Source organism: Mesocricetus auratus, unplaced genomic scaffold, assembly GCF_017639785.1.
Source record: "Mesocricetus auratus isolate SY011 unplaced genomic scaffold, BCM_Maur_2.0 Super-Scaffold_6723, whole genome shotgun sequence".
NCBI classification, from domain to species: Eukaryota; Metazoa; Chordata; class Mammalia; order Rodentia; family Cricetidae; genus Mesocricetus; species Mesocricetus auratus.
The window spans coordinates 674,956-689,748 of NW_024429183.1; the positions used below are offsets into that span (position 1 = coordinate 674,956).

Below are 14,793 nucleotides of genomic sequence, written 5' to 3' on the forward strand. Positions count from 1 at the left end.
AAGGACAAGACAGAAGCCTTGTACAGGAAGGGCGTACATCATACACAGGAAATAAAGAGCTGCTTTCCTTCCTTTCTACTCCACATTTGTCTTGCTGAGCTGGGGAGATTTATTTGCCTTGTTTGGGAGATGCCTGGGAAGGAATTAATGTGCTACTCTAGCCCAAGAGCAACTCTAGCCCAAGAGGTTCTGTGAGGTAGCCTGCACTCAACTCTTGTACTGTATAATGGAACTCAGGACACCATTTGTCTCTAATCCTTTGTGGAAGCTTTGTATAGATTAAGAAAGTGAATATTCCTGATTCTCAGCACCCAGACCCAGGCCCATGTGGGCACTATACTTAGGTCAGTGCTGTAGTTGGTGTTCGCACTAGTGACGTATGCCTATAATCCCTGTAATCAGAATACTCTGGAGGCTGAGGTCAGAAGATTTTGAGTTCCAAGCTAGAACAGGTTTGCAGCACGCCTTTAATCCCAGCACTTGGAAGGCAGAAACAGGCGGATCTCTGTGAGTTCGAGACCAGCCTGGTCTACAGAGCAAGTTCCAGGACAGTCTCCAAAACAATACAGAGAAACCCTGTCTCGAAAAACCAAAAAAAAAAAAAAAAAAAAAAAAAGAACAGGTTTGCATAGCCTGGCTACCTCAAAAACAAAAGAAGGCTTTCAGTAGCCAGTCTCGAACATAATATTTTCTTAAAGTAAGATTTCTGCCACAGTGTTTGTCCTTTTACATTTTTTTTAACATTGAGAATTGCTTTTCTCCAAGCATGTTGTCACATACCTGTAATCCCAGCAGTCAGGAGGCTGAGGCATGAGGATTGTTGTTTGTTCAAGGCTGACCTGGGCTACATAGTGAGTTCCAGTCCAGATTGGATTAGATGTGAGACCCTATCCCTGTCTCATGCCGGGAGTACAGCTCACTGGTAGAGCAACTACGTAGCACTGTGTGAAGTCCTAGGCTCACTCCTCAGAACCACACACACAAATCATTCTTCACAGTCATTTAGGGTGTGTATATGAACATGTAAGGTCTGCAAGTATGTACTAGACACTATAGTATATAACTTATATACTAGCTAGTCTCATGTATATATTAGAAACTCTTGGCATGTGGAACAGGCAACAGATCCCCTTACCCTAGTACAGAGAAGGTTGTGTTTGTGATCCTGATGGGAATACCACTGCCTCTGGTTTTGTTAGTCCACAGAGGCCATCCAATATGGCAATTAAAGAAGATAATACACTATTGCTAGACCACATGTGATAGATAAGGCTGGAAAGGGCATTCTCTCAGGACACCACCTGGCCTGGTTTACTCGTGAGGGTGGAGTCGGCTGAAAACATGTCTTATGGTAGCATGTTTGGCGTTCCTAGTAACCCTTCTCTATAAAGGCCCTCCATCCACGGGCCAGGAAAACAAAACAGCTATTGCCAAAGTCCTAAGCGCCCTGCTGCCCTCCTCAGTTCAAGGGCACACTACACTCTCTTGAGTCTTTAATACAGACAGCCAAGCTCGGGTCCCACCAGCCTTGAGCCTCTCTGCTCTTGGATTTAACAGTTAGTTCACAGACTGGCCTTTTCCCCAGACTTGGGGGCATGTCATTTACTAACTTCCACGTGCTTCCACCACACACTTTCAGGAGCAACTGAGCAGAGCCTATTTTAAATGCCCACCTGGGGAACAGTGTGAGCTTCTGATCTGCCTGATGTCTGCCACTCACAGCTGCCCATTCCCAACACACATGCTAGTCAGGCCTTCAGGACCTCAAGATTTACTCTCTGAGCCAGCCACCCTCTCCCCCATCAAGCTGCAGCTGACTTTGAGAAAACTAAAAAAGTCACTGCACTGAGACAGAACTTCAAAGACTGGAGAAGGGCATTCAGTGCCAGCATGAAAGGGTGGCCCTTCTGTCAGCTTAACTGACACTCAGATCACAGTAAACAATCACAGCTACCGGGAGCTCTCATTTATTTTGTGCCATGTACATCATAGGCTGCTATTGTGCTGGGGTTCCTGTGTAGGGAATAAGGGCCCCATTCAGCCTGTTCCTGAATGGTTCTCTGTTCTTCACTTTCAAGGAGACCATTGCTGATTAGCATCTCATTTGAGGCTCGAGTGATGATGATCTGTGGAATGACACTTTTCTTCTTGATCGACTTTTGGTTTGTATCAGATTTGTCTAGAGGGAAGAAAACATCCATCCATTTAGTGGGTGTGTAGAAACTTCTTTCACAATGAAGACAGGGCCTGTCTTAACTCCCAGTAAAGGAAACAGATTCATGCCAGCAGGAAAAATAAAACAAAACTGTGTCTGATGGTTTGTTCCCAACACTCAAACAAATTCAAAGTTCAGAGGGGTGGCTATGAGTATTAAGTATACTCATGCAAGGAAGAAACAGAGGAGACAACACTTCACGAGGTGCAGGACAGCTGGACAAGTAGGGGACACTACATTCTTTTGAATCTTTAATACAGACAAGCTAGAATCCCACCAACACTGAGGTCACTCTGTTCTTGAACTTAACAGTTTTTTGAGACAGGGCTTCTCTGTGTAGCCTTGGCTGTCCCAGAACTTGCTCTGTAGACCAGGCTGCCCTCAAACTCATAGAGATCCACATGCCTCTGCATGCCTGAATGCTGGGATTAAAGGCAGGTGAATCTCTGGGTTTGGGGTCAGCTTGGTCTGCAGAGTGAGTTCCAGGATAGTCAGGGCTGTTACACAGAGAAACCCTGTCTCAAAAAACAAACAAATAAATAAATAAATAATGGAATAAACTAACAAATAAATGTTGAGTCAGGCATGGTTGGTACACTTTTATTCCAAGAACTGGAGGATGCAGAGACACGTAGATCTCTGTCAGTTCAAGGCCATCTGTGTCTACATAGAGAGTTCCAAGCCATCCAGGGATACACAATGAAATAAAAATATTTATTGGTACAATGCATGCCTACCACACATGAAGCCCTGGATTCAATCCTCAATTCTCACCACACAAATCATATAAACAAAAATGGCTGAGTGTGGTAGCATGTGCCTTCAATCCCAGTACCTGGGAGGCAGAGGCAAGAGGATCTCTATGAGTTAAAGGACACCCTGTTCTACACAGAGTTTTCCAGGCCAGACAGGGAAACATAGTAATAACTTGCATCAATCAATCAATGTCATTGAACATGGAGAAGTCAAGCTGGTATCTACCTGGAGCATCATGGTGCTGGATGGTACTCTGCATACTGTAAAGGAGAAGGTAAACACTAATCCAGCTACAAACTCTTCCATCAATAGTGGTGACCTGCATGCAAGATGAGCTGGTGTGACAGTGGCACCAAGCTTGATGGACCAACCAACCCACATCTGGTTGGGTTTAAGGCCCACTCCATGAGATGGAGCGGATCACTGACACTGCTCAGTGAGACTAGATTGGCCAGGAATCTAGGGGTTAATGTGTAAGGCCAGACACTACTGCTCTTTTATACTCATTGACCAGTGTGTTGCTCAGTCATCATTAAAGAAGCTTCCTCCTGTAGTAGATGGGAATAAATATAGAGACCCACAGCTGGACAATATGCAGAGAGTGAGGGACCATGTAACACTCAGTCCTAAATAGAATGGCTCCATCGATTCCTTCTCCTCAGGACTCATGGAACCCAACAGAAAAGGAAGCAAAAGCATTGTAAGGGCCAGAGAGAATGGAAAAGACCAATGAAACAAGGATTCTAAACACAGCATGATCAATAAACAGATGAGCTCACAGAGACTGTGGCAGGATGCACAGGGCCAGCAGGTCTGAGCTGCTGGGGTCCCAGCGCTGACAGGAGAAGTGGACACAAGCCACACCCTTAACCCAGACGCCATCTCCAATTGATAACTGCTTGCAAATGGGAAACTAGTTTTCTGCAATGGAGTCTCACTGAATATGCAAATGTACTCTCATAAGGCCAGGTCCCATGCCCAGGAGGGGATGGCCAACAAAAAATGAACCCAGTGGCATTTTTGGAGCTTTTTTTTGTCTCATAATGCTTTGTCGGGGCATTAAAAGAAAAGATAAAACAACAACAAAACCTTACAATTCCTTTGTGTGTATATTATGGTTTCCAGTTTTGTGTTCTTATGACATGTGTGTGTGTCTGTGTTTATGTATGCTTCTTGAACTTTTTTCTACTCTTTCTCTTCTATTTGTTTTGTCCTATTATAGTTTGTTTTTGTTTTGTTTTGTTTTTTTCAAAGCCAGCCTGGTCTACAAGAGCTAGTTCCAGAACAGCCTCCAAAGCCACAGAGAAACCCAGTCTTGAAAAACCAAAAAGAAAAAAAGGAATATATTTTCTATAAAAAATTTTCAGGAAATAAATGAATAAAACAAAAACAATAGATGTAGGCTTAAATACTACACATGCTTGATTCTTGTGCCTCCAGATACTTCACATTCCCACGCCATCCAAAGATGGACACACACAGGCTGTTTTCTACACCATCCACGATGAACACAGGCTCTTCCCTACACCATCCACGATGAACACAGGCTGTTCCCTACACCATCCACGATGAACACAGGCTGTTCCCTACACCATCCATGTTGAACACAGGCTGTTCCCTACACCATTCACGATGAACACAGGCTGTTCCCTACACCATCCATGATGAACAAAGGCTGTTTCCTACACCATTCACGATGAGCACAGGCTGTTCCCTACACCATCCATGAATGAACACAGGCTGTTCCTACACCATCCACGATAAACACAGGCTGTTCCTACACTATCCACGATGAACACAGGCTGTTTCTACACCATCCATGATGAACAAAGGCTGTTTCCTACACCATTCACGATGAACACAGGCTGTTCCCTACACCATCCATGAATGAACACAGGCTGTTTCTACACCATCCACGATGAACACAGGCTGTTCCTACCATCCACCTGCCTTCTGAACTGTACACACACATCCCTGGGCCCTATGCCTATCTGGGGTTCCCATCTTTGTGTGATCAACTCCATTTGTTATACACAGTTTATTTCTAATTTTATCTTTTTGTTTCTCTCCCTTCCCCCCTATCGTGTGTGTGTGTGTGTGTGTGTGTGTGTGTGTGTGTGTGTTACTTCTTTTTCATTTGCTATGACCAATGCCTGACAACAACTTAAGGGAGGAGGAGTGTATTTTGTCTCCTAGTTTAAGAAGGGATACAGTCAGCCAGGCATTGGTGGCGCACACCTTTATTCCCAGCACTCGGGAGACAGAGGCAGGCGGATCTCTGTGAGTTTGAGGCCAGCCTGGTCTACAGAGCGAGGTCCAGGACAGCCTCCAAAACAAGACAGAGAAACCCTGTCTCAAAAACCAACCAAACAAGAAACAAACAGAAAACAAAAACAAAGAAACATTCCTATGATACAGCCAAAGGTGACCTTGAACTTTTGCTGTTCCTGTCTACAACTCCTTAGCTACCCACACACAGCTCTATTTATAGTCTTCTGGCAGAAACATAAATTGGTATTTTTTGGTGCTGGAGACTGACACCATGGTAAGCATACAGTCTACCATGGAGCTACATCCCAGCTCCAATATGATGGTTTTTTTGCTTGAGGAAGTAAGTGTCTCTCAGGCAATTTAGGCTGGCTTTGGAATAAAAAATGCTGAGATTACAGGCATGTGTGTGCTACCATGTCCCTTCTCCCAGTTAATTTGATAATATTTACCATAGTTTGAAAACATACAATTTGATCCAGAGATTCTAGTTCTAGTAATCTGTCCAGGAAGCTGTGATGGTTAATACTGCCATTTTGACAGAATCGAGACTAGTGGTTCTTACATGGGTCACAACCCCTTTGGGGGGGGGTCACATATAAGATATGCATACCAGATATTTACATCACAATTCATAGCAGTAGCAGAATTACAGTTATGAAATAATTTTGTGGTTGAGGGGTCACCACAACAAGAAGAAATGTATTAAAGGGTCATAGTATCAGGAACCACCACCACTCTAGAGTCACCTAGGAGACAAACCTCTGGACGAGTGCTGGGAATAAAGGTGTATGCCACCAATGCCTGGCTTGTTTGTTTTTTGAGACAGGGTTTTCTCTATGTAGTCCTGGCTGTCCTGTAACTCACTCTGTAGACCAAGCTGGCCTTGAACTCAGAGATCCACCTGTCTCTGACTTCTGAGTTCTGGGGTTAAAAGCAAGTCACCACTGCCCAGTTTTTTTATAGAAAGTTTGAGGCTAACCTGGGATACATTGGGCTCTGATATTGTTTCAGAAAAACAAGACTACAAGCTAAGAAAATTATTCTGTTAATTTATAAATTATTTTACCCATTTTAATTTAATGCTTTTAGTTTGTTTTGTGGCATTTTTCCTTCTTGAGAGTTTTCTGGTCTTACTCTGTAGCTATAGCTGGCCTAGAATCCAGTTTTCCTGCCTTAGCCTCTCCAGTGCTGGGATTATGGGTATGAGTCATGATTCTTGGCTCTTTTGTTTTAAAGCAGTTTTTTAGTTTTTATGCACATGAATGTTTTGCTTGCATATGTGCTGCCTGGTGCCTGTGGAGGTCAGAAGAGGGCATCAGACCCACAGGAACTAGAGTTACAGATAGTTGTGAGCTACCATGTGGCTCCCACCATATAGGAAATTCAAACTCAGATCATCTATCTGGAAGAGCATCTAGTGTGTTCTTAACCACTGAGCCATCTCTTCAGCGCTCGCGCGTGTGCGTGTGTGTGTGTGTGTGTGTGTGTGTGTGTGTGTGTGTGCATGAGTGCAGGTGACAGCAGAGGCCAGAACAGGGCATTGGATCTCCAAAGTTAGAGTTACAGGCAGTTGTGAGCTGCTCAATATAGATGCTGGGAACCAAATTCAGGTCCTCTGCAAGAGCAGAATGCACTCTTAACAGCTGAACCATCTCTCTGGCCTTTTTCTCTTTAACTTGTGTGGGTGTGTCTTGGAATGCAGGCATGAGCCAAGGCATGTCAGTTCTCTGCTGCCACTTTGTGGGATCTAGGGATCAAATTCAGGTCATCAGGTCTATTTGAAAGTACCTATCCCTGGAGCCATCTTGTTAGCCCCAAGTTTTCAGTTTCTTCATTCATATGATCTTGGGTTTTACATTGATTTACATTATATGTGTGTGCAGGTGTGGAAGTCAGAGGACAGCTTGGGATAGTTGGTTCTTCCCTTTTACCATTTGGATCCATAGGGTATAATTTGGGTCCTCAGTCTTGGTAGTACCTTCATCTGCTATCATGCCAGCTCTAGCCTTTTCATTTACAAAAGTGCTTCTCAACCTTCCCAATGCTAGGACCCTTTACTACAGTTCCTCATGCTGTGCTGACCCAATCATAAAGTTGTTTCATTGCTACTTCATAGCTGTGATTTGGCTAGTTATGAATCATAATGTAAATATCTAATATGCAGGATAGATGATATTTGACTCTCAAAAGGGTCAAAACCCACAGGTTGAGAACTGCTGATTTAGAAACATGTGCGGGGTGTGATGGCACGCCTATCTTTAATCTCAGCACTCGGGAGACAGAGGCAGGCAGATCGCTGAAATATCATTATGTAGCCAAAGCTACATAATGAGACCCTGTCAGAGAGTGGGTTGGAAGAAAGGGACAGGGCATCATGCATCATCTTTAGGGTTCCTTTTTTTTCTGTTTGGTGGCGGTGTTTCATTTCTTTTGTTTTGCTTTGGTTTGGAGTTTTTGCCATGTTGGGATTGAAACCCATGGTTTTGTGTGTGTTACACTATGAGTTACCATTGAACTACATCGTAACCACTAGGATTATCTATTCTATCTAGTTTTGGAGACAAGGTCTTAACTATGTAGCTCAGGCTATGTAGAACTTAAGATTCTCTTGCCTCTGCCCCTGAATGCTGAGAATATAGACATAACACCTGATTTAAGGTTCTTGCTGTACAGTACCTGCACAATTTAATTTGGGGGAGGGGAGAGTCTTTCTATGTTCCTGCCTTTCCTTCCTGGTTGTTGGAATTACAGGCATGCACCACCATGCTTGTATGTCATTACTCTTATCTCTCTGGTGCTGGGCATACACCTCAGAGCCTTGTGAATGATAGGCAAACATTCATTTTCAAGCCACAGTGCCATCCTGAACTACTTTATTACTGCAAAACAAATTACTTCAAAGTTGGTGGCTTTTATCAGTGCCTATACTTACAGTCCTTTAGTCTTGAAGCCCCAGGAATTCAGGCAATTTGGCTAGGACTCTGGTCAGGGCCTGAGTCTACATTCTTGTGTACCATTTGGATTAGGGTTATGGCTTCTTTGTGGATCATATACTGAAGTCCCCATTCCTCATAATATGGTCAGGGGTTACAGGTTCCAGAGGCCTGCAACCTCTGCCTGTGATGGGGGGGGGTTGAGATAGGTTTCTGCTAGGTATCTTTATCTGACTTCAAAATACTGGGATATCCCTTACCTTAGGATCTAGAATTCTGGAATTATTGGTGTGCAGTATCACACCCAGCTTGTCTGTGACTTTCTAGAAAATTTTAAATTGTATTTTTTGTGTGTGCACGTGTGTGTATGGGGGAGCACACATGCAATGCTGTGGGTGTAGAGGCCAGAGGACAACTTTCAGTTGCTTTTCTCTTCTTTCCCCGTTGTAGGGCCCAGGGATTGAGCTCAGGTGGCCAGGTCTAGCACCAAGCCCTCTACTCATCTTCCCACCTCTGGGACTTGTAAAGGCTTCTGGGATTAGGTTGGGTATATCCAGATACTCGCTGTTCTGATTGAGTTAAGGTCAACTAAAAACTTAACCACAGCAATGGCACCTCTTCCTGTGGGCAAGTTCCACCGTAACTCAAGGAGCGATCACACAGTGTTGTTCAACAGAGGACAGGGATTTGGAGGTTGAACCACACTGTCAGACTGCCTTCAAGAAAGATGAGTACTTCTAGCCTGTCGAGGTGATGCATTACTTTAACCCCAGCACTCGGGAGACAGAGGCAGGTGGATCTCTGAATTTGAGGCCAGCCTGGTCTACAGAGTGAGTTCCAGGACAGCCAGAGCTATATTATAGAGAAGCCCTGTCTTGAAAATCAAACACAGAGAACAAAGAAAGTCAGATAGGTACTTCTACAGTGTCTCAGAGTACCTGATCTGATGTTTGTGATATTATTCTGGCCTCTCATATATGTTGCTTTAATTTTTATTTTTTCAAGACAGGATTTCTCTGTGCAATTATGACTGTCCTGTCTCTGCAGATCACTGCCTCACTGCCTGGTGTTCTTAACCTTTTTTCTAGACAGGGTTTCTCTGTGTAGCTTTGTAGACCAGGCTGGCCTCGAATTCACAAAGATCCACCTGCCTCTGCCTACTGAGTGTGCTTTTAGCTTCTTTTGAGACAAAGTCTCATTATGTGGCCGATGCTTATGTCAAGTTTGAGATCTGAGTCAGCATCTCGACTGTTGGCATTACAGGCATGAGCAACCAAACCTGGCTGCAAATGATTTTTCACTGTCTGAGTTTTAAAGTGTTTATATTGTTGACAGTGTTTGAAGAGATTTTTTTGTGGCATGTGTGTGTTTATTTTGTTTTGTTTGAGACAGGGTCTCTATAGTAACAGCTAGCCTGGAATGCAAAGAGATTTCTCCTGCCTCTGCCTCCTAATTGCTGAGATTACCAGTGTTGTACTACCATGCCTATGTTGAACAGATGACCCACCTCAGATCTACACAGTCTTCAATATCACTTAGTGATGCTTTTCTTTCATTCAAGGCTTGAAAAGATGTTCCTCGTTTAGAAATAAAATTCGATTAGTTGAACTTAAGATCCTCCTACTTCTACTGCCCAAGTGCTGGGATTACAAGCATGCAGCACCAGGAATGGTTTGTCCAGCACTGGTGATGGAACCCAGGACAAGCAATCTACCAACTGAGTTACATACAAAACTACTTTTTTTTTTTTTTTTTTGGTTTTTCGAGACAGGGTTTCTCTGTATTGTTTTGGAGGCTGTCCTGGAACTCACTCTGTAGACCAGGCTGGCCTCGAACTCACAGAGATCCACCTGCCTCTGCCTCCCGAGTGCTGGGATTAAAGGCGTGCGCCACCAACGCCCGGCCAAAACTACTTTTCTTTGGTTGTTGTCTTCCAATACAAGTTCTCACTGTGTAGCTGGCCTAGAACTCACTTTTTTTGTTTTGTTTTGTTTTTTTGAGACAGGGTTGGAACTCACTATTTACACCAGCCCAGACTTCACACTCACAATAATGCAATTGCCTCTTGCCTCCTAAAACATTTTTAAACATTTTATGTGTGTGGTTATTTTGCCTGGGTGCCATGCCTGCAGAAGCCAGAAAAGGGTCAGGGATCCCCTGGGACTGGAGTTGCAGACAGTTGTGAGCTGCCCATGTGGGTGCTGGGAATTGAGTTCTGGTCCTCCGAAGAGCAGCCACTGCTCTTAACTGCAGAGCCATTTCTCAGCTTCCCTAGCCCCACATTCTATATTCACTCTTACTCTTGTGGAAATAATCTATATATAGCAAGAGGTTACACTCAAATCTCCTTTATAGTGTCAGTTCTCCTAGTGTAACTTACGTAACCCTGCTGCTTGTATGGAGTCAGTGATAGTGTACACCAACCCCCCCCCACATAACATACTCTATTTATTCTCCCTACTTGCTATAAATGGTATGCTTTTCTTATACTGGACTACAATAATTAAAATTATAACTTTTATTTTTTTATTTTTAGATACTCATAAATTCAGACAGTTGTAAAAGTAGCAAGAAGTGGTCCCATGTTCCCTTTACCCAGTTTCTCCAGTGGTAGCGTCTTACATTAGAGCAGTATCAACACCAGAAATTGACAGTGGTCTGGTGAGTGTACAGACATATGCCCGTCTATGCACATGTTAGCCCCATCCTAATAGGACACAGGACTCTTCCGCCACAGAGACCCCTTCCTGATGCCCCTTTGGGTCACACCTGTTCTTCTTGTCCTTTACCCCTAAGGCAGAATACAGATTGTGAAACTTTGGGGTTGCCACTTTTTACTCACCATTCTTGGTGGTTTTTTGTTTGTTTTTGTTCTTAATGGTGTTGGAGATGGAACCTGGGGCCTTTAGCATGTTAGGTCACTGCTCTGTCACTGAGCTACACTCCAGCCCAGAATCAACTCTTTATTATTATTATTTTATATAATATCCAAGCTGACTCTTAAGATGACCCACCTCAGATCTACACATTACCTTTGGTTCACGAGCTACTTATAACAATTCCTTCCTTTTCTTTTTAAATTTTAAAGTGTATGTGCTTATCAGATTATGGATTTGTGCATGAATGCAGTGCCCACAGAGGCCAGAGAGAGCTTTCATCTCTTGGAATTGAAATTAAATGCAGTTGTGAGTCACCCAATATGGGTTCCAGAAATGAACTTATGTCTTCTGAAAGAATAATACAAAATCTTAACCACTGAGCCATCTTTCCAACTCCTTTTACTTTTTTTTCCTGAAGAAATTGTGTCATTTGAGGATATAGAACTTTCAACATTCTAGAACAGGCTGGTTCTAGATTTGTGGTATGCTAATTTCTTTGTGTGTATTTGTGGAATTTTCAATGTATGACATAACACACCCCATCTTCTTTTCACAGGGTCTTAGTATGTAGCTCAATCTCTTGGAACGAGGCCTCCTGGGATTGCAGGAGTGCTCTGTAACTGAGAGTCAAACTTCTTCTTGACTCCACCTCTTACCCCTCAATCTGACTATTACTGCTGTATAACAACTAACTCCAAACCCCGGCAGCTCAAACCAACCACCTTCTTACTGCTGTGGGTCAGGAACTCAGGATAGGCTTGCGTAGACAGTTTCCACTTGGAGCCTCAGAAGGTGGTGCAGGTGGATAGTTTCTGGGCTGTGTCCTCTGAAGACTTACCTGGTCTGCAAGTGCTGCTGGCAGCAACAGGCTGTGGAGACTCAAAGGCCAGACCTTATATGCTCACCCAAAGGTCCACCCCAGGGCTAGAAGGGCACAGACACCAGGATGTTTAACTATGGTCCATCCCAGAGCCTCAGAGCCTCCCAGTTGGGCAATCATGAGTCAGTTTTGCTTTGCTTTGTGTTTCCCTTGCATGTAGATGAGTGCCGTGTGCATGCCTGGTACTCACGGACGTCAGAAGGCATTAGCTCCCTGAAAGTGGCGTTACAAGTGGGTGTTGGGAACTGAACCCAAGTCCGCTGGCAAGACCAGCAAGTGTTCTTAACTGCTGAGCCAACTCTCCAGCCCCAAGGTATCATATTGCTCAGGCTGGACTTGAAGACTCCATACAATGACAGATTCCCTTGAACTCATGCTCCTCCTGCCTCGTGTTAAGATTACTTGCATATGCTCTCATACCTGCTTTATGTAGTGCTGGGGAAGAAAGCCAGACCTTTGTGCTTTTTTGTGCATGGCAGACACTCTACCAACTGAACTAAGCCTTGGTCCTCCCCTTTCTGAAAACACAGGGGTTCACTATATTGCCCAAGTTGGGCTTCCATGATCCTCCTGCCTCAGTCTCCTGAGTATCTGGCACTACAGTCCCGTGCCCAGCCTGTTTGCAGTTTTACAGTCATTTCCAAATGGACATGACATCTCATGCCTGTAATCCCAGTACTTGGGGGAGCTGAAGCAAAAAGGCTGTGGTGAGTTCATTTCATATAAAGGAAGTCATAATGTATATGGACATTTACATCTGACATCATGTTGGGAGGTCCCTCCAGGGTGTGGGTGCCTTGTTCCGTGTTGCTGCTGAACTTACTCCACCATCTTTTCTTGACGCCGTCCTCACTGGGGTTTCTCTTCATGTCCACCTGCTCTTCCTCCAGAAGTGACGCTGTGTGACAGGTGTCACTGGTGGCTTTCAAATGGGTAGTTCCTTTCTGGCAAAGGTCTTGTCTATTATAATATCTTAATGTTCCTCCAGCATTTCATAATATGTAGAGCTAAACCCATCTTAAGAGAGGCTGGGCTGATAAAGCCTACTTCAGAAAGATTTCCTTGCCAATAGCAAAGCAAGGTTCAAAATCCCTTAAGAGTCAGTGTAGCCTTGTGTATCTGTGATACCTGCAGCCTTCCAGATACCTTGGCACACATTCCTGTCACTGAAGGTGGCACCATGGAACATTAAGAGTCCTTGATGCAATGCCATGCTGTTGAGGAAACACGGTAGATGCCACCTCTGACCCTTCTTTGGTCACACATCAAACCACTTAGTGATAAAATCGTGTTTGGTTGGCTTTCCTGTACTTAGCTAAAAGCACCCTAAGGGACAGATACCACTTAAACCTCCACCCTAGGCATACCCCTTTGCTGTAACCCTTCTTTCCTCCAATGAAGGGGTTCCTAAGTTTCAAGACCAGACCTCCTTGAATCCCAGCACCTGAATTTTAAACTGCCTCCTGCTGTGTGGAGCATTTGTAGGTCCCATGGTGCCTCAGTGTGAACAGCCTAGCACTGCTCCTGCCCATACCAGGCCAGTCCTCTCTCATCTGACTCATTACCCAGCCTGATCTTCCCGCATCTCATCAGAGCGTAGGCTCTATACCTTCTGCCTCGTCTTTCTGAATGTCTACTGCAGCTACTTCTCCGGTTCCCAGCAGACTACAGCAATGAGCATGAGGTAGGTCCTCTTAGTGTTCTGTTTGTCATACTGGCCTCCATTCTGGAAGTAAAAAGACCTTTCCAATGCACACAGCTCCTGATACCTTCCTTGTCTTAAATACTTAATTCTATCTCCAACAAACTGGGTGATATGGTAATGAGAGATCTGTATTTGGGCTTTGTCCTATTTTGTGGTCTCATCTCCAACAATTCCACACTGAAGGTGTGGCCACACTGGGCTGGTGTGGAATGAATGAATACGCCAAACTGCTTGCCTCAAGGGAAACTGCCACTTCCTGGTATCTGCCAAATGCTATGCTTGGGTTTGTATGAGAAGAAACACTTTTGTCCCTTCCATGACGCTTTCTTCCTCAGAAGCCCTCCCACCTTTGTGCCAGGTTGAGGAAGACCAAACTCTCCTCGGGAGTCACACTCCAGCCCGGACAATCACCCAACGTTCTGCTCCAAGCTGTAATGCGTTGAAGGAATCACAGTGAAACCAGAAGTCCCCCAGCCTTCCTGGGGGACAATGTATAAATTATTCAATAAGTTTCTTCTTAAATGGTTTTTTTTTCCCTTCTGAAACGGTCTCTGTATATACAGGATGTCCTTGAAATCTCCGCTATAGCCTAGAATGGACTCAAGCTAACAAGCTTAGCTGTGCTCTTGTTTATCTTACTGCACCAAGAATCCTGCATATTTACCTCCTGTGTCATTAGAGTCTTAGAAATAAGCCCCATCCCAGATGCCTTGACGTGGCATGTCTCCTCGGGTCTCCTACCTTCAGAGGAAGAGGAAGGCTTTGAGGAATTGGGTATCCCTGCCCCGAATAGCAGGTTGTTGGCAGGCTGATTCAAGGCTTCCTTGTCAGGCTGCTTGGTCTCCATTGTTTTCTCCTTAGACTTTACAACAAAATTGGTAGGGGTCTTCTTTGGTTCCTCAACTGAAACACACGGATAATCAGTTAGACCTACAACCCAAGGATGCTTGCTTGGAGGGCGGGCCTCGCCACCAGGCGGCGCCCTTTACCTTTCTTCTCTCTAGGTTTGCTTCTGGACAGGCCCATAGGTGACCCCGGCGCCCCGGCCGGGCGGCCTTGGAGGCCCTGTAACCCTAGCGACTCACAAAACCAACACTCAGTTTTGGGCGCTCATTACCATGGCAACCGCGTGCCCCGCGAGACGTACCGAAGCT

At 44.6% G+C, this 14,793-nt stretch overlaps 1 protein-coding gene across 1 annotated transcript; it reads right to left on the reverse strand.

The window, feature by feature from the left end:
• Nucleotides 1-1,951: 1,951 nt before the first annotated feature.
• Nucleotides 1,952-14,791, reverse strand: Spata33 (spermatogenesis associated 33). The gene is made up of 3 exons (XM_005073147.4): nucleotides 14,629-14,791; nucleotides 14,381-14,542; nucleotides 1,952-2,179 (listed from the first exon to the last, which is right to left on the reverse strand). The coding sequence occupies exons 1-3, from the start codon at nucleotides 14,663-14,665 to the stop codon at nucleotides 1,968-1,970; spliced, it is 411 nt and encodes a 136-aa protein (XP_005073204.1). The 5' UTR covers nucleotides 14,666-14,791; the 3' UTR covers nucleotides 1,952-1,967.
• Between the last annotated feature and the right edge of the window lie 2 nt (nucleotides 14,792-14,793).